We start from the raw sequence: 25,063 nt of genomic DNA, 5'->3' as shown, positions 1-25,063 counted from the left end.
TATTGTAAGTGTTTTCTCAAACCCTGCTAGTGAGTCCACTTCTTTACAATGTTTCTGTAAGTACACCATAAACGGTTCCCAATCCTTTTTAAAGTCTCTGTTGTCCTTGCCTCTAAGTTTCCCCGTAAGATTCGCCATTTCAGTTTATTCCATCAATTTTACTTGCCATTCTTCTTTCCTTGGCATCTTGTCATCTTTCCATTTTTGGCCTAGTAATATCCTAGCTGTTGTTGTGACATACATAAATAGTTTCTTCTACTCTTTTGGCAAGTCTTGACAGTGGCGTAGCGTGGGGGGTGCAGGGGGGGCCGGCCGCACCGGGCACAACATCTGGGGGTTAGGGTTAGGGGGCGCAAATCCACGGGTTAGGGGGCGCAAATTACTTGCCTTGCCCCGGGTGCTGACAACCCACGCTACGCCACTGAGTCTTGACCAATAATACCTAGCAAAAACGCTTCTGGTCTTTTAACAAAGGCTGCCTTAAACTTCTTTTTTCATTTCATTATAAATCATTTCCCAATGACAATTTTCTTAAGGAAGTGGTAGACATCTGAAGAAAGTAGCCTCTTTCTGTGCCTTGCATATGCTTGGAAGGGGAATTTTTTTGTAACTGAAGTGAGAGAGGATACCGTAGGGAAAGTTTTCTGGAAATCTGTTGTCTGCTGCATCTGGTGCTGTCAGTGATTTTAAAGATTTGCCTGAAACTGGGAAGGATAAAATGTAATCTCAGCTGAAAAATGAGGTGTCATGAGTTTGGGCTTTAGTTTGCTTGATATTTGGATAGTCACATACCTGAACTTCGGAATGAGGCATGTTGTGTGGCACCTAGCAGCTAAATGCATTTCAGAAATAACTTACGTTGAAGATATGTATTAGGCAGTAGGACTCTTTTCTGCCTTTTGATCCTTTAATAAGCCTTATTAATTACTGAGATGGCCCACAAAGTGGACAGACAGGATAAAACCTGCCTTTTTTTGCTCTGGTTATGGCTCTCCTAAGTAAAGTCAGGTTTAATAGAGGCAATAACTCATGTAAGAAATTTAAATTGCATTGTAACAGAGAAGGGAAAATTCGTTTATATTTCATAGGGTTTAATTACTTCATTTGTTTTTGAGCTGGTGCCTATTTTATTTCATTCTGTTTTATTTGTGGTATGGCTTCTTTCCACAGCTCAGTAGCAGATTCAGCAACATACTTACGAGATCAGCACATCAACTTCAGATCTTTGACACTGGCCAAGCAGACAGAATCAATTAATCTGAAAGCCTCCAAAAGCATGGATCTTGGTAAGATGGGGTGGGGAGATACTAATAATTCTTTTTAGTCTCATCATTTATTTTCTGTTTTTGTTTCTTAAACACGCATAATAGGCAAAGGGACCCCTGACCATTAGGTCCAGTCATGACCGACTCTGTAATCTGGTGAATCGGATTCGCGTCTCCGCTCCTCCACATGCAGCTGCTGGGTGACCTTGGGCCAGTCACACTTCTTTGAAGTCTCTCAGCCCCACTCACCTCACAGAGTGTTTGTTGTGGGGGAGGAAGGGAAAGGAGAATGTTAGCCGCTTTGAGACTCCTGAAGGGGAGTGAAAGGCGGGATATCAAATCCAAATTCTTCTTCTTCTCTTGGGTTGCGGTGCTCATCTCGTTTTATTGGCCAAGGGAGCCAGCGTACAGCTTCCGGGTCATGTGGCCAGCATGACTAAGCTGCTTCTGGCAAACCAGAGCAGCGCACGGAAACGCCGTTTACCTTCCTGCCGGAGCGGTACCTATTTACCTACTTGCACTTTGACGTGCTTTCGAACTGCTAGGTTGGCAGGAGCAACGGGAGCTCACCCCGTCACGGGGATTCAAACCGCCGACCTTCTGATTGGCAAGTCCTAGGCTCTGTGGTTTAACCCACAGCGCCACCCGCGTCCCTTTAAACAAGCATACATTGGAAGAAAAACGTTATTAGGGCCAAACAAGGAAACTTTGCAGGAAATGCAAGAGAAATTTCTCTGCATTTTATTTTTGCTGAAAGCTGCTATGGAAGTCCCAGTTTATCAGAAATGACTTAGTTTCTCCTGCTCTTTGTCTGGTCAAAATTGCCGCACAGGTATGAACAAAGCCACTGCAATACATTGCCTCACTTATCCATCCTGAAGTGTTGATCCAGGAGGATATTATAGTCAATGGTATGTGAAGCAACTTGGAGATTGTGTAACCGATTCATACTCCTCCATCCCCTTCTCAATAAAGGTCATCCACAATGGTGACCAAGACTGATTTTGGGGGAAATCAACCTCAAATACCTTATTTACTGCAATGTCTTGCACAGGTTTAATTTCCCTGCCCAAAGTGATACTTGGCCAATGAGAAAGGAACAAGGTACAATGTGCATCACATGTGGGACACATCTGTCAGTGCAGCATTATAAAATGTGCCACATGCGAGGAAATTATGAAGAAGACTTAAGGCAGGACAGTTGCAAAGTTTATCTGTGAAATGTATGTGTCGAAATGCTTGTTGAACTGGAAAGAGAATTTTCTTCCAGCAATTTAAAATAGCTTTAAAAATGTACGTGACATTTGTCTGCCTTGGGCGGGGAAACTTCATCAATAAGAACAACTAATAAGAACCTGGGACGCGGTGGGTTAAACCACAGAGCCTATGGCTTGCTGATCAGAAGGTCGGCAGTTCAAATCCCCACAACGGGTGAGCTCCCATTTCTCGGTCCCAGCTCCTGCCAACCTAGCAGTTCAAAAGCACGTCAAAGTGCAAGTAGATAAGTAGGTGCCTCTCCAGCGGGAAGGTAAACGGCGTTTCCGTGCGCTGCTCTGGTTCGCCAGAAGTGGCTTAGTCATGCTGGCCACATGACCCGGAAGCTCCCTCGGCCAATAAAGCGAGATGAGCGCCACAACCCGAGAGTCATTCGCAACTGAACCTAATGGTCAGGGGTCCCTTTACCTTTACCTAATAAGAACTTATGGGCAGGCCTCCAGGGATGAGGCTCCAGCTCCAGCTCCTGGGATGAAGGGCAAGAGAACATCTCGGCGGTTCCTGGCTGTCAACCCTCACACTGCTTCCCCACTGCCCCTTCTCCATGTGGGCATGGCTCTTTCCTGGCCCTGTTTGGCGCAGGGGCAGGGGCCAAAGTCTTCTCCCATTAAAACAGCCTCTCGAGTTATTTCAGAGAGGGAGGAGACTTTGGCTGCTGCTTCTGGGCTAGGCCGGCTGGGACGGAGCCAAGACGCTCGTACAGACGCCAAGTGGGGAGAGCTTATAAGATCGGGGAGGGAAAGACACCGCCTGGGAGCCCCTCGAAGGCCTCTTGCCTCAGAGGATCTCCCGCCTGCACCACTGTGGCTGCTGCCAAAGCCTCCCATAAAAAGAACAGGGCCACGCTTCAAGAGAATGGTCTCCGTCGCCAGCACCCAAGCTGATGGACAAGAGCGAGACTCCGTCTTGCCTTTCTGGATTGTATTGTCCTTCCAAGTCGCTGAAGGAGTCCATGCTGCTCGGTGCCTTGCCTGTCTTCTGGGATGCCACACATGCTGTCTGAATGTGCCAGTCCCTGACAAGAGGAGAAGGGCATCACTGGCATAGGTAGGTAGGTAGGTAGTTAGATAGATAATTTATTACGGTCAGAGACCAGTTTATAAAGCACACTTGGGGGTACAGTCACAGAAGAAAAACAAACAATTAAACAATGTACAACAATAAATTTAAAAACAATGTACAACAATAAACTACTGCAGGGAGTTGACCCAGAGTCACCCATGGAACCGAGTTTTGGGGATTTTCATAAGTTGGGAGATGGTCTGTGCCTACAGATCTGTACACAGAATCTGGCGACCATCCAGGTTGTCTTCTGATCTTTGCCTAACAGGAAAAGGTCGAAGTTTTGCTTTTCTGGGAGGTCGGCGAGCCTCACCAGTAGGGGATCAATGGTCTTACTACGTGCCTCTTCATAAAAGGGACATCTAAAGAACAAGTGTTCTGGGCTTCCTATCTCCCCCAATGGACAGGCGCAAAGTCTCTGAGCATATGGGACTTTTTAAAAGGCTCCTTCCAGGACTGGAGAGGGCAGAGCTGAGCTTCTGGCAAGTGTAAAGGCCCTTCTTGCATTTTTAGATACGAGAAAGAAGAGATATGCTGCCAGTGCGGCTTTATCTCTCTCGATTTCTCCAATTTTATAGTCGGGGCACCTTGAGCAGTCCTGTTGTCTCTCGGTGTCTATGATTCTTTGCTTGACCGTAGCTTTTGCCTGGCCCAACCCCAGGCTTAGAAGGGCTTGAGGGGCAAAACCTTCACTGGCATAGGTTAAAGCTCAATAAAGAAATTGAGGGGGAGAGAACTTACGGTCTCACTTTTACATATACAGTGGTGCCCCGCAAGATGAATGCCTCGCAAGACGAAAGAGTTTTCCGTTTTGGAGGTGCTTCGCAAAATGAATTTCCTATGGGCTTGCTTCGCAAGACGACAATGCCTTGCGAGTTCCTGTGGTTTTTTTCTCCCTTCCCCCCTTTTTCTAAGCCGCTTATCAGCTGATCCGATCAGCAGATAAGCTGCTAAAAGCCGCTAATAGCGCTAATCCGCTAATCCGCCAATGGGCTTGCTTCGCAAGACGAAAAAACCGCTAGACGAAGAGAATCACAGAACGGATTCTTTTCGTCTTGCGAGGCACCACTGTATGTGATTGACGGCGGCATTACGCCTTACTAGCTGTTAGAGCTGTGCAAAATATATTAAAGTACGTCAGAAAATAGTTTCCACCCTGTAAACACAGCATAGAACAATTTCTTTGGAGATTGCTTTCTGTGGAGAAAGGTGGCGTATCTTTTGCACACAGTTTATTGTGGAATGTAGCTGGATATTTCAGCATAGGCTTTTATTTTGTCTCCCGCTAGAATGAAACCTGCAGCGTTCTGACTGTTCAGAGGCAATGTGGTTTTTGTTGTGGTTTTTTTTTACTTGCCTGAAACATCAGAGTCTTAGTCTCTCTTTGGTATTTCAGGCAGAACCAGAGTTACCACAGCAGTACATATGTTTAGATCGGAGACAGTTTTTCGAGGGTGAACCATACTGCTAACTAAAGCTTGTAGAATGGCTTCAAGATTATATCTGCCCTATGTCGGTACTTCTCGCTGGCAGCAGTGCTGCTTGAAATGTTATAGGAGAGCCAGGTTCCTTTTGTTGTTGCTGTTGTTGTTGTTGTTTAGTCGTTTAGTCGTGTCCAACTCTTCGTGACCCCATGAACCAGAGCACACCAGGCACTCCTGTCTTCCACTGCCTCCCGCAGTTTAGTCAAACTCATGCTGGTAGCTTTGAGAACACTATCCAGCCATCTCGTCCTCTGTCATCCCCTTCTCCTTGTGCCCTCCATCTTTCCCAACATCAGGGTCTTTTCCAGGGAGTCTTCTCTTCTCATGAGGTGGCCAAGCTTCAGGATCTGTCCTTCCAGTGAGCACTCAGGGCTGATTTCCTTAAGAATGGATCGGTTTGATCTTCTTGCAGTCCATGGGACTCTCAAGAGTCTCCTCCAGCACCATAATTCATGTTCAGGTTCCTTTTAGTCTACCATATTTCTCTACAGAGAACACATCAATGTGAGGGCGAGACTATTATGGGTCTTGGTTCTGGACTAAACGTTGTGGTATGTTTGTTGCAGAGATCCATTGGACAACAGAAAAAGCCTGAATAATCACAATGTGTGAAACTGCCTTAACTGCCAGAGAGCAATTATTATATCCAGTCTTAAGATTGGTTATAGCATGGATAAAATCAGATGACTACTTATCATATTATTATTTTATTGGGTGCAGGTGGCGATGTGGTCCAAACCACTGAGCCTCTTGGGCTTGCCAATCGGAAGGTCGGTGGTTTGAATCCCCATGACGGGGTGAGCTCCCGTTGCTCTGTCCCAGCTCCTGCTAACTTAGCAGTTCGAAAGCACACCAATGCAAGTAGATAAATAGGTACCTCTGTGGCGGGAAGGTAAACTGCGTTCCTGTGTGCTCTGGTTTCCATCACGGTGTCCTGTTGTGCCAGAAGCAGTTTAGTCCTGCTGGCCACATGATCCGGAAAGCTGTCTGTGGACTAACGCCAGCTCCCTCAGCCTGAAAGTGAGATGAGCGCCGCACCCCATAGTCGCCTTTGACTGGACTTAATCATCCAGGGGTCTTTTACCTTTTTACCTTTTACCTATTATTGCATTAATGCTACCCATGTCAAGAGCTGGTGGTCAGTCAGCTCCAGCGATACCATGTTACTGCTTCACAGTTTTCGGAGAATATGAACTGGCAGGTTAAGGTTAGGTTGGACATGTTGGGCCGCAAAAGAGGACAGATTGAAGAACCTAAAGCTCTCTCTCTCTCAACCCCTGGGAGTTTGCCTGGTTTCAGCAGGCCCCGCCTATTGAGTTTCAGCTATTTTTATCCACAACTTGGTTTTTGAAAACAACAACAGACAACTAAGATCCTCCAGCATCTGAATGCAATGCATCATCAGCAAACATAGAGAGCTGTTTATATCCACAATTTTCTCCCCCAAAGGCTCTAAGAATAAGCATTGAACAATGAAATGATGGACAATACGGAATAGTCAGCATTTCTGAAAAACTAGGACATTCAGGGTTTTTTCCTTTTTTCTTTTTTAAAGACAAAGCCATCTGCATAAGATATAATTTTATTTTCACCTGCCCTCTGCTGAATTTTATGTATGCAAATATTTTTTTCTTACAAAATGGAACTCTTATCCCAGAACCCTTAAAAGAGTAGGCTTCTGAACATTTGGGGGGCGGTAGAGAATTAAAATCAAATGTTAGATATGTATTGGTAAAGATATTTTCCTGCATGGAAAAATAACTGCTCTCCTAATGCTTTGAAGATGGCTGACAGTGTGATCTAATTCCAGTGTTTGGTCAAGTTACTTTGGTAGTATAAATACCTTGAACCATGAATGATTGACCTACGAAGTACCGGTACATGAATATATTTGTATTGATAATTTAAAATCTTTGCATAGGCAAAGCATTAAACAAAATAAACATTTTCAACATTCCTTGTGAATGTTCATTGTTCATATATCAAGACTAGTTTAACAAAATTGGAGAGTTTATGACCGAGAGATTTGGGTTTTAGCCATATGTTTTTTACTAACTCATTATCGCTCAGCCTCTATTGTCCTGCTATAAAATAGAGATGCAAGTATATACATCGCAGAAATCTTGTAATGATGCACAACAATTATAAAGCTCCTTGCAAAATGATTATTGATTCGTAAATGCAACAATGAGTTTGTGCCCTTGTGTAATCAGATTAGTGCTTCAATATTCTTGATCGCCGAAGAATTGATGCTTTTGAATTATGGTGCTGGAGGAGACTCTTGAGAGTCCCATGGACTGCAAGAAGATCAAACCTCTCCATTCTGAAGGAAATCAGCCCTGAGTGCTCGCTGGAAGGACAGATCCTAAAGCTGAGGCTCCAATACTTTGGCCACCTCATGAGAAGAGAAGACTCCCTGGAAAAGACCCTGTTGTTGGGAAAGATTGAGGGCACAAAGAGAAAGGGACAACAGAGGACCAGATGGCTGGACAGTGTTCTCAAAGCTATGAACATGAGTTTCACCAAGCTGCGGGAGGCAGTGGAAGACAGGGGTGCCTGTCCATGGAGTCACAAAGGGTCGGACATGACTAAACAACTAAACAACAACAATTCTTGATAAATGATGGAGACAGAGTCTCATAGCTGCAATATCAGCTTGGCTTTCTAGTGAGGAGTTATTTGGGTGATGTATTAGGACTCATGCCATTGTAAACATGTTTAGACAACCTTTGAGAGAGAATTTAAAAACGCACTTTAAAAGTATAGTGGTTTTACCTGAGAAAGTATTTGCTGTGTTCAGACAATCATGTATTTGCTTATTGAACTAAAACGTGCACAAGTCTTTTCCTAGTTTCTTTGCTCCTTTTCTTGTTCTGTACAGCAATCAAACCAGGAAATCTTTAATTAGCCAAAGCTTCCTGTTTCATTTAAATTAGGAATTATGGTTACCAGCTTTGGAAAACCCAGGATTTTAAGCCAACTTCAAACAGTGTACTGTATAATATCCTGGCTTGTTCTGAAGCTGGTCCCCTGTTTTGGATAAAACACAACACAATGGTTAAATAGAGACTTCCTGGTTTAATCGTGACTTGACGTAACTCTAACATAAGATTGCACAATTAGTGTGAATGATCAAATCTTTTATAAATAAATAAGAACAAAGCTTTAATATAGTGTGGCCTTTCCCAGCCTTGTGCCCTCAGCTATTGTTGGTCTACAACCATTGGCCCTATGCACTAGGGATGATGAGAACTATAGACCAACAGCAGCAGGGAGCACAAGGTTGGGAAAGGCTGATACAGCGCATTTAATTATATTTTCATGCTTCTTGGAACTGAGTGTTGCCCTCTTCTCAATTTCCTCGACTGTTTAGGTGCTCTGAGCGTCAGACTGGAGTCAGCACCTTTTCATGTTTGTTCTGGGTCAGCTCAATTTTTTATTTTATTTTTTGACTTGCATTTCAGGCTAATGTAATTCTGTAAGGTAGATGCCGTGTGTCAAATTTAGTGACCCATGTTGAATTTTTAAAAATTGCACAGCAATGAAGGGGAAAGGGAATGGAGCTTTCTCAGGCATCTAAGGCAAAGAGAATGATGGTGAAACTTGCATAACATCACAGCAAGCTCAGCCATAGACTTTCTTGTATACATAGCCGGTGTTGAGGTTGCCAAGCCACCCCCTAAATAAATCACAATTCACACAGAATTTTTGTTTAAAATTTTGGCATAATTTTGGCCACAACTTTATTAAAATACATAATGTGAGTGGCTGCTTAGGCATTGGTTGCGACTATCTGTCCTTGCCCCGGGACAGAAGTGACTTCCGGAACCCTGTGAAAGTCAGTAAGGTTAAACATTTTGGGGAGAGAATGGGGCTGGGTGTCAGACCCTCACCACTCCCCGCATCCTCCCAGGGGCTTGCGCAGCTCAAGCCCCTTGTCAGAGATTTGGACAAAAGCATGGTGAGCCCCTGGATTCCTTTAACGGAATTCCCTTACAGCAGCAGCATTGGAGGGGCAGGCACAGGCAACCCTTACCCCTCCACCAACCAAATTTGAACCAATACCTAACCACAGCCTTACAAGTTGTGATGATTTGCTACGCAGTAGGCAAAAACCAAATTGTACCAGCCAATCTGCCAAACGGACAAAATTCCTACCAGGCCCCTGCCCCAAAAGCAGACGACCCCATGACAGGCATAGCAAGGTCAAACGCAAAAGCCCTAAATTAGGGAGGGTGGGTGGGCGATCCGATGCACGCAGCAAAAGAGACTGCACCATGCTGCGTGCAAGAAATATATAACCTTCGGGCCAACCCACTAAATGGTACCATCAAAATCTCCCCGACAACCATTATAGCCCAATCACAGTCATGGCCATTCAAACAGTCCCGCCCAGCAACCAAGAGGGGGTGTTCTGCTGGACCCCGCCACAACACGTGCTCTCCATGAAGGAGAACACACTTTGTCATCGCCTGTCATACATAAAAGTCACCTCACAGAGTTGTTGTTGTTGTTTAGTCGTGTCCGACTCTTCGTGACCCCATGGACCAGAGCACGCCAGGCACTTCTGTCTTCCACTGCCTCCCACAGTTTAGTCAAACTCATGCTGGTAGCTTCGAGAACACTATCCAACCATCTTGTCATCTGTCATCCCCTTCTCCTTGTGCCCTCCATCTTTCCCAACATCAGGGTCTTTTCCAGGGAGTCTTCTCTTCTCATGAGGTGGCCAAAGTATTGGAGCCTCAGCTTCAGGATCTGTCCTTCCAGTGAGCACTCAGGGCTGATTTCCTTCAGAATGGAGAGGTTGGATCTTCTTGCAGTCCATGGGACTCTCAAGAGTCTCCTCCAGCACCATAATTCAAAAGCATCAATTCTTCGTAGACATAATAAAATATGAAATATTACATGAAACAATAAATCCCCCCCAAAGCAACCTCTAATCATTTCCCTCTTCAAAACAGCTTATTGTAATTATAAGTGTAGTTCTGAAATTACAGTAATTCCTGAAATCAAAGAGAAAGTTATTTGAATCACTATCAAAATGGTAATGGCAGTGCCTGAGTCAGAAGCAGGCTGTGCTTGCTGGTCTGGAATGCTTTTAACATTTCCCTCTTAGCAGGATAAATTTCTAGAGAATCAGAATCAAGATTTTCTTGTTTTGCAGAAGGAACGTGCAAACACTTTCTCAGATCTCACTTGAACCTTATATGATGTTGCCCCTCTGAAGAGAGAGAATTATACTAAAGTCCAGCTTTGACATAAATCCCTGGCCTGCTAAAGTATATTTTAGGGTTTAAGTGTTGGTCCTGTGAGCTCACCCTTTCCCTCTTCCCTTCATTGGCACTCTTACCCCGGTGAATTTAAACTGGACTTTCCTGCTATGAAGAACTGTGGGTTACTACTGTCAGTTTACTACTCAGAGTCTCAAACCAGGATCAGATCCGAAACTACAATTTAGGGAGCTGGAATTTTATGTCTGAACCTTTTCCCAGGTTTTGATGAAGAAATTCACCAATGATTATAACTGGAATTGAGGAAACGTGTGTATCTGGCTTTGGGGAACTGATAACAGCTCCCCCAGTACTTCAAAATAAAGCCTTTCTTTAAAGTTTAAAGTGATCATTATACAGAGCTTTATTTAAGGCAACACCTCCAGGTAGTACCTTAATTGTACTCCTCGTGGCTCTGGCGGGTTACTTCTGTGTTTCGGCACTCACACATACACAGAAGCACTAGATCGCACTTTGTGCATGTGCAGAAGTGCCAAATAGCAACCCGCGCATGCTTAGAGGTGGCGCTGCTGGTTGCAAATGTGCCTCCCGCACGGATCGCGTTCGCGACCCAAGCGTCCACTGTACTAAAACATCAGGGACACGAGTGGCACTGTGGTCTAAACCACTGAGCCTCTTGGGCTTGCTGATCAGAAGGTTGGCGGTTCGAATCCCTGTGGCAGGGTGAGTTCCCATCGCTCTGTCCCAGCTCCTGCCAACCTAGCAGTTCGAAAGCATGCCAGTGCAAGTAGATAAATAGGTACCGCTGTGGCAGGGAGGTAAACGGCATTTCCGTGCGCAATGGCTTCCGTCACGGTGTCCTGTTGCACCAGAAGCGGTTTAGTTATGCTAGCCACATGACCCGGAAAGCTGTCTGTGCACAAACACCGGCTCCCTCGGTCTATAGAGCGAGATGAGCGCCCCAACCCCAGAGTCAACTTTGACTGGACTTTACTGTCCAGGGGTCCTTTGCCTTTTACCTTTTACCTACCACATCACTGCCAAGAACAAGTCCAATGCTATCATATGGAGTGTAGCTGTTCTGGGTGGCGATGCTTCGCAAGTGGGGAAAGGGTAGTCATTTGAGGGAGCAGGAGACTTTTAGACAGCTGAGGATTGTGGAACTGGAGAAGTGAGGGTTGCAGGCTGTGATGCCAAATTAATTTGGAGAACCATGCAAGAGGTGGGAAATGAAGTTGTTACCTTCAAAAACTTCCCTGAATACCTAGGAAGATGAGTAAGGCATCAGAATGAAAGTACAGTGGTATCTCTACTTATGCACACCTCTGGCTACGTATCCTTCGGGATATGCACGTGGCAAACCCGGAATTATTTTTCCGTGTTTCACCGTGCACACATGCGCAGAAGCGCTCTACCACGCTGTGCACATGTGCAGAAGCACTCTACCATGCCACGTGCATGCGCAGAAGCACTCTACCACGCCGCACACATGCACAGATCAGGCACCTCCAGTTGCGAAAACCTCAGAATCCGACCGGAGCTCTGGAACGGATCCTGTCCGCAACCGGAGGTACCACTGTACTGCTTATGCAGTGGTCTCTTGTCTACTGCCGTACTAAGATTCTTTCCATAAGTGGCCACTGAACTTTGCAACAAACAGAAACACCTTTTTTATGTATGTGTAGAATCATACGTTCTTCCTCAACAGTAGCTGCCCAGCACTGAAGCTCTATCTCTTGAGTTGGAGGCCGCTTGCACACGTAGCTTTGAGTGTGTTGCTGCACATGTTGCAGAATTTGAGCTGCTCTTGCAGGGTAGATGGTTTCGTGAGATGATCTGATGGCCGACAGCAGACCTTCCAATATGGTTTCTCTGACTTCAAGTAGTTACCGAGAGTTTTTCAGCAAAAAAGCAAGGCTTAAAATGAAACAGTGCCAAGTATTTGCTGCTCAAATTCTGTTACTTATACATCCCCGGTAGCCATTGTTTTTCTGTTATTGTTAACTTGCTTATTATCATTGTACCTTTGGCAGTCGTAATGTCTTTTGTGATTAACCACACATCTCTCATTAGTTGTCAGAAAGCTCTCAGCGCTGTATTCAGCTGTGCCAGAATGGGAGCAAAGTTGGTAAATAGCTACCAGTTCATTTTGCTTCCATATTTCACTTGTTCAGAAGAGTTAATCATGAGTATAAGCATCTAAACGCCTCCCCTACTCCATAACTGAAACTATATTTGCGGAGCCAGACTGCTATGCGTGTACATGCTGGCTTTCTGTTTTTACATTTGGCACATCTTTTGAGTCAGACCGTGGGTAAACTGTTGTTCCCTTCTCTTCACCTCTTCCTCTTCTCCATCTGCAAAAACCCTTTGTTGGTTACTACAGAATCGGTTTCCAATTAATTTTTGATACATCCAATTAAACAATGTTTAATTAAAAAATTGTTTTCGCAGAAGGTGGGTGCTCTAGCACTACGGCGCATTTTGAAGAGAGAGAAAATACTGGACGTTTTCATGCTACTGTTGCTTTCATCCATAGAGTAGGGGAAAGAGGGAATTAGTTTTGCAGAGAAATGCAATGCTGCCTAGTTGTTCTCAATGAATGGTCTTGTTGTCCCTGTTATCATGGATGTATTGCCTTTTTCTCTGACCAAACTGGGTTTGTTTTTGTTTTTTGTTAAAAACAAAATGTACCGTATTTTTCGCTCTATAAGATGCACCAGACCACAAGACGCACCTAGTTTTTGGAGGAGGAAAACAAGAAAAAATATATTCTGAATCTCAGAAGCCAGAACAGCAAGAGGGATCACTCCACAGTGAAAGCAGCAATCCCTCTTGCTGTTTTGGCTTCTGGGATAGCTGCGCAGCCTGCATTCGCTCCATAAGACGCACACACATTTCCCCTTACTTTTTAGGAGGGAAAAAGTGAGTCTTATAGAGCAAAAAATACGGTACATGCTCCGGTGCCAGTTCACAGCTTCTCCATCCTTGGAGTTTAGAGCCATGTTTCGTGCTGTTCTCTCCATCCAAACAAAAACACACACACGTACGTGGAACATGGCGTGCGACTTGGGACATATGCCTCCTACATATAGGGCCACCTATATAGTCCTTTCACCTCCCCACTGATTTCTGGCTTCAGTTCTTCAGTGATTTGGCCCCTGAACAAACAAATAAAACCATGCGGTTGTATTTCCTAGCCAGTTATAGCAACCGACTTCCAAACTTTGTGTGTGTGTGTGTAGGGGGGTGGAGAATTGGTGACATGGAGATTGCTTTCTGTACCCTTGCTAAATATTTTGTATTTGCATTGGGGTGTGTGGCAGTACCTCAGATATGCAGATGACACAACCTTGATGGCAGAAAGTGACGAGGAATTAAAGAACCTTTTAATGAGGGTGAAAGAGGAGAGCGCAAAATATGGCCTGAAGCTCAACATCAAAAAAACTAAGATGATGGCCACTGGTCCCGTCACCTCCTGGCAAATAGAAGGGGAAGAAATGGAGGCAGTAAGAGATTTTACTTTCTTGGGCTCCATGATCACTGCAGATGGTGACAGCAGTCATGAAATTAAAAGACGCCTGCTTCTTGGGGGAACCCTGATGTTGGGAAAGATTGAGGGCACAAGAAGGGGACGAGGTGGTTGGACATTGTTCTCGAAGCTACCAGCATGAGTTTGACCAAACTGTGGGAGGCAGTGGAAGACAGGAGTGCCTGGCGTGCTCTGGTCCATGGGGTCACGAAGAGTTGGACACGACTAAACGACTAAACAACAACAGTGTTGCAGTACTAGCACCATTTCAGAGGGGACCCAGGGGGTTGTCCAATTGTCTCCAGTGTACTCTCCCCAATAGTGTTCCTTCCCATCTCACTGCCGTTTGTTATGCATACGCACCACTGTATTGGGTCACTGAAATTATGGCAACAGGCAAGGACAGCAACTCCTGGTCTTTCCACAGCTTCCTTGGTCACTCAACCTCATGGTATTCAAATCCGCCTGAATACGAGGTGGCCTGATGCGTCAGTGCATCTGGCTGTTAACCAGAAGGTTGGTGGTTTGAGCCCACTGAGAGACAACCATGGGCCAGATTCCTACATTTGCTTTTTATATTATTATTATTATTATTATTATTATTATTATTATTATTATTATTATTATTATTATATTCTTTATTACAAAACACAGTTTACATCAAACATAGACAAACACAATAAACAACATAAACAAACTGTAAATACTAACAACGTATCTTTTGACATTACACACACTTTAACTTCCAACTCACCTCATTGTATTTTTTACACCCTATTATTCTATACACACTTCATTATTATCATTCTTTTGTGTTGCTTATCAAAAGAAATTTTTGTTATTAAGCTTTCCTTACACTTCAAGATTCAATCTAAGTCTGTCAGGAGCATTGCATTATCACAATACTTATAAAGATGTTCTTTGAATATTGTCCAATCTTTAATAACTTTCTGATTTGATTTTCCTCTTATTCTCCCAGTCATTTTCGCAAGCTCTAGGTATTCTATCATTTTCACTTGCCAGTTGGTTTTTGTGGGGATCAAATCACTTTTCCCATTATTAGCCATTAAAATCCTAGCCGCTGTGGTTGCATACTTAAAAAGGGTTCTAGGTTTTTTTAATTTTATTGTTATTTCCATGGACATAATGCCTAACAGAAAGGCTTCAGTTTGTTTGTTTTTAAGGAAAGTTTGAAGATATTTTTGAGTTCATTACATATTGTATCCCAAACGTCTCTTATTTTCACACAGTCCCACCACATGTGCATGAAGGTACCTACCCCATTTTTACATCTCCAACATATGTCTGAGCTATTCGTATGCATCTTGGCCAATTTGTCCGTAGTCGGTACAGCCTTTTCATTACATTTTCTCTCAAATTGTAACATGCGGTGAACTTTATGTCTTCTCTCCAAAGCCTTTGGGGTTGGACTATATGGCTCACTGGATCCCTTCCAGCTCTGCAGTTCTATGACCCTGTGTTGCTTTGGTTTTATCTCAGCGTGGGGATCTAACCTCAGGCAGAAACCCATCTCACCAAGCATGTCTGGTAGAAATATCGGGGGGATGAACGAGGGGAGGGTGCTGGTGGTGAGAGTTTGCTCTAATGACTGAGCTAGCCAGGCTGCTAAAAGGAGTTAAATAGAAATGAATGAGTTGGAACTGAGGGGAAGGTTGTTCTTTGTCAATTACGGGTTGCATCTGCTGTTCCTTGGTATAAGTAATTATGTAAAGAATAATATGATCTCTATTTGGAATATGCAAATGTGGCCGGGGTTCAGAAGCCAGTGACCTGAGAGGGGCTGCAGAAAGGATGAAAGAGTGGCAGGTGGCAAAATCAGCAGCCATCCCGCTGTGACTGGTTGCATGTTTTTTTAATATATATATATTTTAAAACAAACTCTATATAACTGGATTATGTTGACTGTATTTTCTCTGCTTCTAAACTGGGCAATAGTTTAGCTGCCACGTTTTTCTTTATGTACGGAATGTCTTAGGGCACCTAAATTAAATACAATATGACCCTCAGCAAACAATTCCAAGGTTTGACCTCCTAGCCTTTGCTTTACAGACCTGAAAATTACAGTCCATCTAATTTAGAACAGTGGCAGTACAGATGGTTTGTTCTTACTTTTGCAAATAAGCAAGACAGATGATATATCTCGGTGTTATCGGAGTTCAGAAAGGAAATGAGGGGAAATGGCTAATTACCGTACAATTTATTGTAAGGATGATGCCACTTCCTATTCATGCACAATAGGATAGTTGTATAGACAATAATTGCCACATTATGCACTAAAATGCATTAACTGGTCACGTGTGCAGCAGTGTTCTTCGCCAGCTGCATGACAAAACGATTTTTTTCCCCTCCTAACTTGTAACAGAAGACGAATACCATTTTTAAAAAGCTTAGCATTTTATTATTTATATCAGCATCACTTAGCTGTTTTCCACAAACCTATTTACACAATGCCTCCTCCGGCCTTGCACAAGTGATCTGAAAGAACTACAGCCGCGGAAAATGCGTTAAAAACATGAAAGCCCTGTTAGCTCTCCTTAGTGTAAGTTAAATAAGGACTTGAGTGATATTAACATATACCAGTGTTGCTGAACAGCTGGTCAAGACAAAATGTCTGGCAGTGTTAATGTAGAAAAAGGACAGTTGGGTATATATAGGGATTTGTGGGAGTGTACTATAAGTATGATTTTCTGATGTAATTTGAATCTTACATTGAAGGGTTAATTTTTCATCATGCACATGAGTTTTCAACTCCTGTCTTGTCCTAATCTTTACTTTCCAAGTGAAGTTTTATTCAGCTCGTTAGAGGAATTGGGAGCCATGCTGTACAAAAAACAAACGCTACATTTCTCAATAACATTTCTCAAAGTTGTCCATGATTAATGTACTTTAGCGAGCCACATGAGCAGAAAAATACTGTTGTACATTTGGCTGCTACCAGTAAGTGACTAATAGGATTTTCACCCACATAGTGCTTTCTTTTAATTGGAGAGTCAACCAAGGTCTACATGGGTTTTTATTTAATGGTTTTTTTTAAAAAAAAAACACCCATAAAAAATGCCTCAGTATGATCATTTTTGCAAGAATATGATTTTTGGGTGTTTTTGCGAGATCTCGTGCAACTGACTGAAGCTTTTCCTTTCATATCTGCAAGGGCAAGAGTGATGAATCATCCATGTACCACTTTTAGAGAAAACATTCTCTCGTGAAATGGGAAGGGACATAGAGCAAATAAAGTCCTGGGGGCAATCCCTGGAATTTCCTGCCTGAAATTCTCTAGAGATGCTGCCAGCCAGTGTTGACAATACTGTGCTAGATAGGCCAATGGCCCTTTGTTTCTGTGAAGCAGACGGACAAGTCAACTTCACGGTTTTTCCATTGTTCAAGGCGTAGTTCTTTCCTCAATGGCCTAAATTTTGCATACATTCATCTAAAGCTCTGTACATAGTCACCAGGGACACGGGTGGCTCTGTGGTCTAAACCACTGAGCCTCTTGGGCTTGCCAATCAGAAGGTCAGCGGTTCGAATCCCCGCGATGGGGTGAGCTCCCATTGCTCTGTCCCAGCTCCTGCCAACCTAGCAGTTTGAAAGCACACCAGTGCAAGTAGATAAATAGGTACCACTGTGGCTGAAGGTAAATGGTGTTTCCGTGCACTCTGGTTTCCGTCATGGTTCCCCCTTGCGCCACAAGCGGTTTAGTCATTCTGGCTACATGACCCGGAAAGTGGACAAACGCCAGCTCCCTTGGCCTGAAAGTGAGATGAGCGCCGCAACCCCATAGTTGCCTTTGACTGAACCATCCAGATTAAGTCCAGTTTTACATAGTCACCTTTTTCGTCGTGCCACATAAGACCAAAAGCGAGCAGGACAATTGGCACCTTTACAATGCTGAGTATTTGTGCTGCTACACATAACATGCTTCACCAATTAAAAACTCACGATTATGCAACTCCTCTTGTACATTTGCACCGTGCAAGGCCTCGGACAAATAGGAGAGCGGGGGTACGACAGGGATAGCTCAGCCGGTAGAGCATGAGACTCTTAATCTCAGGGTTAGGGGTTCGAGCCCCACATTAGGCAAAAGATTCCTGTATCGCAGAAGTTTGGTCCCTCATTGTTCTTTAGTCATGTCCGACTCTTCGTGACCCCCTGGACCAGAGCACGCCAGGCACTCCTGTCTTCCACTGCCTCCCGCAGTTTGGTCAAACTCATGCTGGTAGCTTCGAGAACACTGTCCAACCATCTCGTCCTCTGTCGTCTCCTTCTCCTTGTGCCCTCAATCTTTCCCAACATCAGGGTCTTTTCCAGGGAGTCTTCTCTTCTCATGAGGTGGCCAAAGTATTGGAGCCTCAGCTTCACGATCTGTCCTTCCAGTGAGCACTCAGGGCTGATTTCCTTAAGAATGGATGGCATGGAAATAGGTCTTGTTCTCAGGCCTTCTCTCAAAATAAGGCATGACACACATTCAAGTGAAGTGACTTGCTTGAAAATTGGGGGTCCTCTTTTTAGTCTGCAATCCTAAGCACCCTTAACAGGGAGTGAATTCAGTGGGATCCTTTCCGTTCTGCTTTTGTGGTTTTCTAAACTTAGTACATCCTTTTGAAAGCATACATGAAACCATACTGATCCTCAGTTAATAGTATTCTGGTATTAAATTTCTTTTTTATTCATCATCCACGGAACAATGCCCTGCTAGATATAAGCAGCTGAGCAATTAGGGAGAGAATTTGAAGGAATAGGAAAGCAAACCAGACACTTTCCTCATAATGTGCTTGCTATTCTTTTTTGAGTGAAGACCCAAAAAGAGAGAGAGAGAAATGCTATTGGAGTGTCTCCCCAACCCCCAGTTGAATAAACATGTTCTGGGCAAAGCCTATAAATAAGACAAAACCTCTCTTCTCATATGTATATTGTTGTTTTTGTCTAATTGAACCAACAAAGTATTGCTGCATGCCATCCCCAATCTCTGAGCAGTGCTTATCCAAGGTCTGTGTTTCTTTCTGGGAAGTGAGGCACAACATAGACCATGATGTCTTTGTGATATATCGTTTATTTACACATGTATACAACCTGAGCCAAAGATCAGTGCTTGATTAACGTATAAGCAAACAAGCTATAGCTTAGGGTCCCATTATCTTGGGGGGCCCCAAAAAATTTAAAGGGGGGAAAAACTGGATGTACATTTCCAAAATATAAGATAAAAAATAAGTAAAATAAAACCTACATACAGCAACAGTGTTTTGTGTTGTATATGCTCCTATGATGTAAGTAATGGGCCCCGCCTGCTAGCCTGTTCCCTAAAATATCACTGGTTTGCTCATTTCTATATATAACGCAAGGGATGCGGATGCTGCTGTGGTCTAAACCACAGAGCCTAGGGCTTGCCGATCGGAAGGTCGGCAGTTCGAATCCCCTCGACAGGGTGAGCTCCCGTTGCTTGGTCCCAGCTCCTGCCCCCCCAGCAGTTCGAAAGCACGTCAAGTGCAAGTAGATAAATAGGTACCACTCCGGCGGGAAGGTAAACGGTGTTTCTGTGCGCTGCTCTGGTTCGCCAGAAGCAGCTTAGTCATGCTGGCCACATGACCCGGAAGCTGTCTGCGGACAAACGCCGGTTCCCTCGGCCTATAGAGCGAGATGAGCGTCCAACCCCAAGAGTCGGTCACGACTGGACCTAATGGTCAGGGGGTAGCTTTACCTTTACCTTTATATATAGGGTGCCTGCATTCTGCATGGACTGGTTGCATAGCAGCATGTGCAAATGGCTTTAGATACCTATTAGGTCCATAAGTTACCATATAGCATATATCCAACACAAAGAACCAGGGTCAGTTTGTTGTTGACAAAGGACAGCTGGACATATAAAGGGCCCCATTACCTTCAGTAGCTGAGGGCCTCATCAAACCTAAATCTGGCCCTGCCTATGACAGAGGAGTTTGCAGCATCAACACTCTAAGAGGGTCTTGTTTCCTCCATGGGCGCAGCCTAGGATCCCAGCCAAGATCCAACATCATGCTCTGCCTACTGCTTTGCATCTCCTGCTCACATGACTCCTGACCCTAAACTTCTAATCCACGTTGCTTTATCCACAGCTAGAAAGGCCAGTGTGGTGTAGTGGTTAAGAGCGGTAGACTTGTAATCTGGTGAACCGGGTTCGCGTCTCGGCTCCTCCACATGCAGCTGCTGGGTGACCTTGGGCTAGTCACACTTCTCTGAAGTCTCTCAGCCCCACTCACCTCACAGAATGTTTGTTGTGGGGGAGTAAGGGAAAGGAGAATGTTAGCCACTTTGAGACTCCTTCGGGTAGTGATAAAGCGGGATATCAAATCCAAACTCCTCCTCCTCCTCATCTGCCGTCTCACACTGGGCTCCTTTTATCCATTGTGTTCTTTTTCAGCGTCCCGTCCCGCAGCCTATCACCTCGCATGGAAGTTAGCCTCGCTTAATTAGCTTTTAGCACTTGGCTTAATTAAAGGATTAAAAGTGTCCAGCTCAAAGCTTGGCACACAAGGGTCTGACTTAATACACATGGGTCTGGCTATAAAACCTGTTTAACAACCCCAAGCCTCAATTAAATTCTAGCACCTACTTGGACCCAGGGTTTGAGGGAGTCCAGCACCCTTTAAGGGATTTTCCTCTCTCTAGACTCAACTTGCATTATTCAAGTGAGATCACCAACAGTATCTTCCCTCCTAAAATGAGTTCAGGGCGACCGCCAGCCCTTCACTCAAAGCCGGTTATTCCACTCCCTCCACTGTGTTTTCTGGGACTGTTGTCACTCCATTCCATGGCTATTGAGCGTGTTCAGTCTTCAGGGGGTTTGCCCTGTTAGTTAAGGCGTGCGCACGCACGCACACACACATTACGGTTTCCTTAGGCAAATTGACACACCCGCACACCCCTTGGTTTGTCATTGCCTCCTTTTTGGCTGCCCCTGAGTTTGCCATTAGGAGTTGTTGTTGTTTAGTCATTTAGTCGTGTCCGACTCTTCATGACCCCCGTGGACCAGAGCACGCCAGGCACTTCTGTCTTCCACTGCCTCCCGCAGTTTGGCCAAACTCATGCTGGTAGCTTCGAGAACACTATCCAACCATCTCATCCTCTGTTGTCCCCTTCTCCTTGTGCCCTCCATCTTTCCCAACATCAGGATCTTTTCCAGGGAGTCTTCTCTTCTCATGAGGTGGCCAAAGTATTGGAGCCTCAGCTTCAGGATCTGTCCTTCCAGTGAGCACTCAGGGCTGATTTCCTTCAGAATGGATAGGTTGGATCTTCTTGCAGTCCATGGGACTCTCAAGAGTCTCCTCCAGCAGCCAGGAGTAATGATACTTTTCTAAGTTTAATTTGACTTGGAAGCAGGTCAGGAAGCAAGAGGTGGGAGGGCTGCTTTAATTGTTCCTTGTGCTAGAAAGATGGGAAGTGTGATTGTATAGATTGCAACGGTATTATAAGTGAGTTTTTAAATTGATTTTTTTAAAGGGAGCAGGCGGCACTGTGCTCTAAACCACTGAGCCACTTGGGCTCGCCTATCAGAAGGTCGGCAGCTCAAATCTGCGTGACGGGATGAGCTCCTGTTGCTCTGTCCCAGCTTCTGCCAACCTAGCAGTTCGAGAGCACGCCAGTGCAAGTAGATAAACAGGTACTGCTGCGGCAGGAAGGTAAATGGCGTTTCTGTGCACTCTGGTTTCTGTCACGGTGTTCTGTTGTACCAGAAGCGGTTTAGTCACGCTGGCCACCTGACCTGGAAAGCTGTCTGTGGACAAACGCCGGCTCCCTTGGCCTGAAGCAAGATGAGCACCACACCCTATAGTCAAGTTTGACTGGACTTAACCATCCAGGGATCCTTTACCAATTATTTATTTATTTATTTATTTATTTAGCCCTCTTGTTGCCTTCAAAGTTTAATATTGATTAGTATCTACTCTTAAACAGGAATTCTTAAGTAAAAAAACCCACTAAACTTAGAAGCTGCCCCTCCAAGCACTGGAATAATAGACAATATCAATCCCTTTTCTGTAATACCCATGAATGGCTCGGCGATACTGAAGATTCAGGCCTGAGAAGAGAGATTATATTCCTTCATAAACTCTGTTCCGTGAGAAGTTTTGATAACAAAGTGGTGGTGGTTATGCCACGGGAGCTGAGCAGAATTGATAACGGCACGTCACAAAGTTCAATTAGGATTTAGTTTATTAATGTTTTACAGTATTTCATCGCAAGGGGATTATTCAGCTTCATTTAGTGTGTGGGGAAAGTAGGTGCAGCAAAAAAGAAGAAGAAGTGTAAAATAAGCTAGGGTGGGCTTAATTAACAATGAATTACTTAGGAGAGGTGAAAAAGCTATGGAAAGGAACAATTTGCATGATCGCAAAGATAGCAATAGTTTGTACAGCCCAAGTGCATTCTTGAAAATGCATCCCTGTGGACTGCACTGCCATGAAACTAAGCTGGAATTGAGCAAAAGTAATGGATAGCAGAGTTTGAGTATAAATGAAACTGAGCTTTGCAGAACTTCTCCCACCTGAGAAGAAGAGAAGCTGCTGAATTGCAACTCATTACCAAACTTAAAACCATGGAGAGACCTGGTCTGAACAAAGACATTGGATTCTTATCTCATTATACATGACTAAGCCATTCTTTACCTTCTCACCCCTTGCCTTTTCCTGTAAGACCTATTGCAGTCCTTAAGAGTCGTCAACAGGCTCATCTCAGCTATCTGCCAATCTCCCATTCCCACCACCCTTCTGAGTAATACCCCTCCCCACCTTCTCACTATATAGAAGGATCTGGCAACTTCTGTTTCAGTGTATCTGAAGAAGTGTGCATGCACACGAAAGCTCATACCAAGAACTAACTTAGTTGGTCTTTAAGGCGCTACTGGAAGGATTTTTTTTATTTCTCCCACCTATCTGGGACCAGGGAGTGCATAGGCTCAGTGTTTTGCCTAGGCACAGTCAGGCTCATCCATATAGCACCAAACCATAGTTTAGTGTGCATAAAGAAATGCAAGCAAACCTCGATGAACTGAAACAGGGTTGTAAAGAAGAACAGGCCAAAATTCCTCCACAACGATGTGAGAGAGGGGAAAAGTCCTACAGAAAACGATCACTTCCAAGTTATTGCTTCTAAAGGTTGTTCTACAAGTTATGTGCTTACTTTTTCACACATGACATCTATTTTGGCTTTTAATATATTTTTGTTAAATAAATCAGGACATGGGGTAATAGGTCATGTGTTGTTGTTTAGAATGTTGTATATTTTAATGTTGTTACCCGCTCTGAGCCTGGCTTCGGCTGGGGAGGGCGGGATATAAATAATTTTTTTATTATTATTATTCAACTGAGTTTGTATTTACCTAATGTTAAGACCTGCTAAGGAACAGAGTATTGTTATTATGTCCCGAGATGTAAAACCACAGAATACAAAGAGGGTGTACTTCCTTTCCCCCCATGACTCTAGTCAGGGCCGTCTTTACCTGGGGGTGTGGGGCACCCAGGCACCAAATTCTGGGGGGAGCCAGGCGCCCACCACTGCAGCCGCCTAAGCTCTTAACTACCTGTTGTTGTTGTTGTTTGGTCGTTTAGTCGTGTCCGACTCTTTGTGACCCCATGGACCAGATCACACCAGGCACTCCTGTCTTCCATTGCCTCCCACAGTTTGGTCAAGCTCTTGCTGGTAGCTTCAAGAACACTGTCCAACCATCTCGTCCTCTGTCATCCCCTTCTCCTTGTGCCCTCCATCTTTCCCAACATCAGGGTCTTTTCCAGGGAGTCTTTTCTCTTCTCATGAGGTGGCCAAAGTATTGGAGCCTCAGCTTCAGGATCTGTCCTTCCAGTGAGCACTCAGGGCTGATTTCCTTCAGAATGGATCGGTTTGATCTTCTTGCAGTCCATGGGACTCTCAAGAGTCTCCTCCAGCACCATAATTCAAAAGCATCAATTCTTTGGCGATCAGCCTTCTTTATGGTCCAGCTCTCACCTCCATACATTTACTACTGGGAAAACCATAGCTTTAACTATACCATCTACCTGTTATGAAATAATAAATAATTTTGATCAAGCTAGAAAAGCAAAAGGACTTTCGACTTTGTGCGCTTTTTTACCAAAGGCATGCTGTGCCAGTGGCGGCGCTTGTCATTCACAAAAAACCCGTCCTCCTCCCTACCCACCCCCAGTGTCCGCACTCCCCTCCCCTTTTTTCTTTTTGACTGGCTTCTGTGTGAGCTGGAGGCAAACAAACTGAAACCATTAAGCAGGACCTGCCAGCTTTGGAGATGCCTGCTGGCAACTGGCCGCTAGGAGGCTGCCAGGCAACTTGGGCTCTCCAGAATTGCCCCCTTTCTGCCCAACCTCTGCCCTGCCACTTATGGGGGACCTGCTCACAACCTGCCGCCTTGCCCCTGACCGACCTGCTCGCTGGCCGAGGGGGAGGCCTGGATCCGGTTCTCCAGTCTCCCCCCGGCCTCCCAAACATAGTGCCCCCCGGCACCTGCCCACCCCCTTGAGCTCTGTACACACCTCTCAGGTGCCCGCTGGCTCAGATTGCCATGCCGCCACGCCGGACCTGCCTGCAGCTCGGCATGGATGGGGAGGCTCAGAGGGGAGCTCTGGCCGCGCTGCTGCTGTTGCTGCTGCCTGCCGTCCTGCCTGCTGGCTGGTCCTGGGTGCAGGAGCCTCGCCGACGCCTCCTGGAGCCTGCCCGCAGCAGGACACTTTTGTTTCTTTTTCCTCCCTTCTTTCGTAAACGAGAGATAAGGCATAAAGGTAAAGGGACCCCTGACCATTAGGTCCAGTCGTGGCCGACTCTGGGGTTGGACGCTCATCTCGCTTTATTGGCCGAGGGAGCCGGCATACAGCTTCCGGGTCATGTGGCCAGCATGACTAAGCCGCTTCTGGCGAACCAGAGCAGCGCACGGAAACGCCGTTTACCTTCCCGCCAGAGCGGTACCTATTTATCTACTTGCACTTTGACATGCTTTCGAATTGCTAGGTTGGCAGGAGCTGGGACCGAGCAACAGGAGCTCACCCTGTCATGGGGATTTGAACCACCGACCTTCTGATCGGCAAGTCCTAGGCTCTGTGGTTTAACCCACAGCACCACCCGCGTCCCCTCCCATAAGCATAATAGAAGTTAATTTGGGGGCTAAACTAAATTTGGGGGCGCTGGGCACCCTGGTGGTGCGTATGCTAAAGATGGCCCTGA

The 25,063-nt window shown here is 45.0% G+C and overlaps 1 protein-coding gene and 1 long non-coding RNA gene across 3 annotated transcripts in view; one reads left to right on the top strand and one right to left on the bottom strand.

Moving 5' to 3' along the window:
- The window catches only part of PARD3B (par-3 family cell polarity regulator beta), a 579,832-nt gene that overhangs the window by 244,237 nt on the left and 310,532 nt on the right, over positions 1–25,063 (top strand). For both annotated transcript variants that reach the window (XM_083472433.1, XM_083472434.1), the window contains exon 15: positions 1,171–1,286. In XM_083472433.1, coding sequence (XP_083328559.1) covers positions 1,171–1,286 — 116 coding nt within the window. The remainder of the gene's footprint in view (positions 1–1,170; positions 1,287–25,063) is intronic.
- The window catches only part of LOC310693554, a 278,269-nt gene that overhangs the window by 146,130 nt on the left and 107,076 nt on the right, over positions 1–25,063 (bottom strand). The window lies entirely within an intron of this gene.

This window comes from Podarcis liolepis (genome assembly GCF_965112155.1).
Source record: "Podarcis liolepis genome assembly, chromosome: 1".
NCBI classification, from domain to species: Eukaryota; Metazoa; Chordata; class Lepidosauria; order Squamata; family Lacertidae; genus Podarcis; species Podarcis liolepis.
Note: the sequence above shows the minus strand (reverse complement) of the source record. Positions and strands in the feature narration are given on the sequence as shown.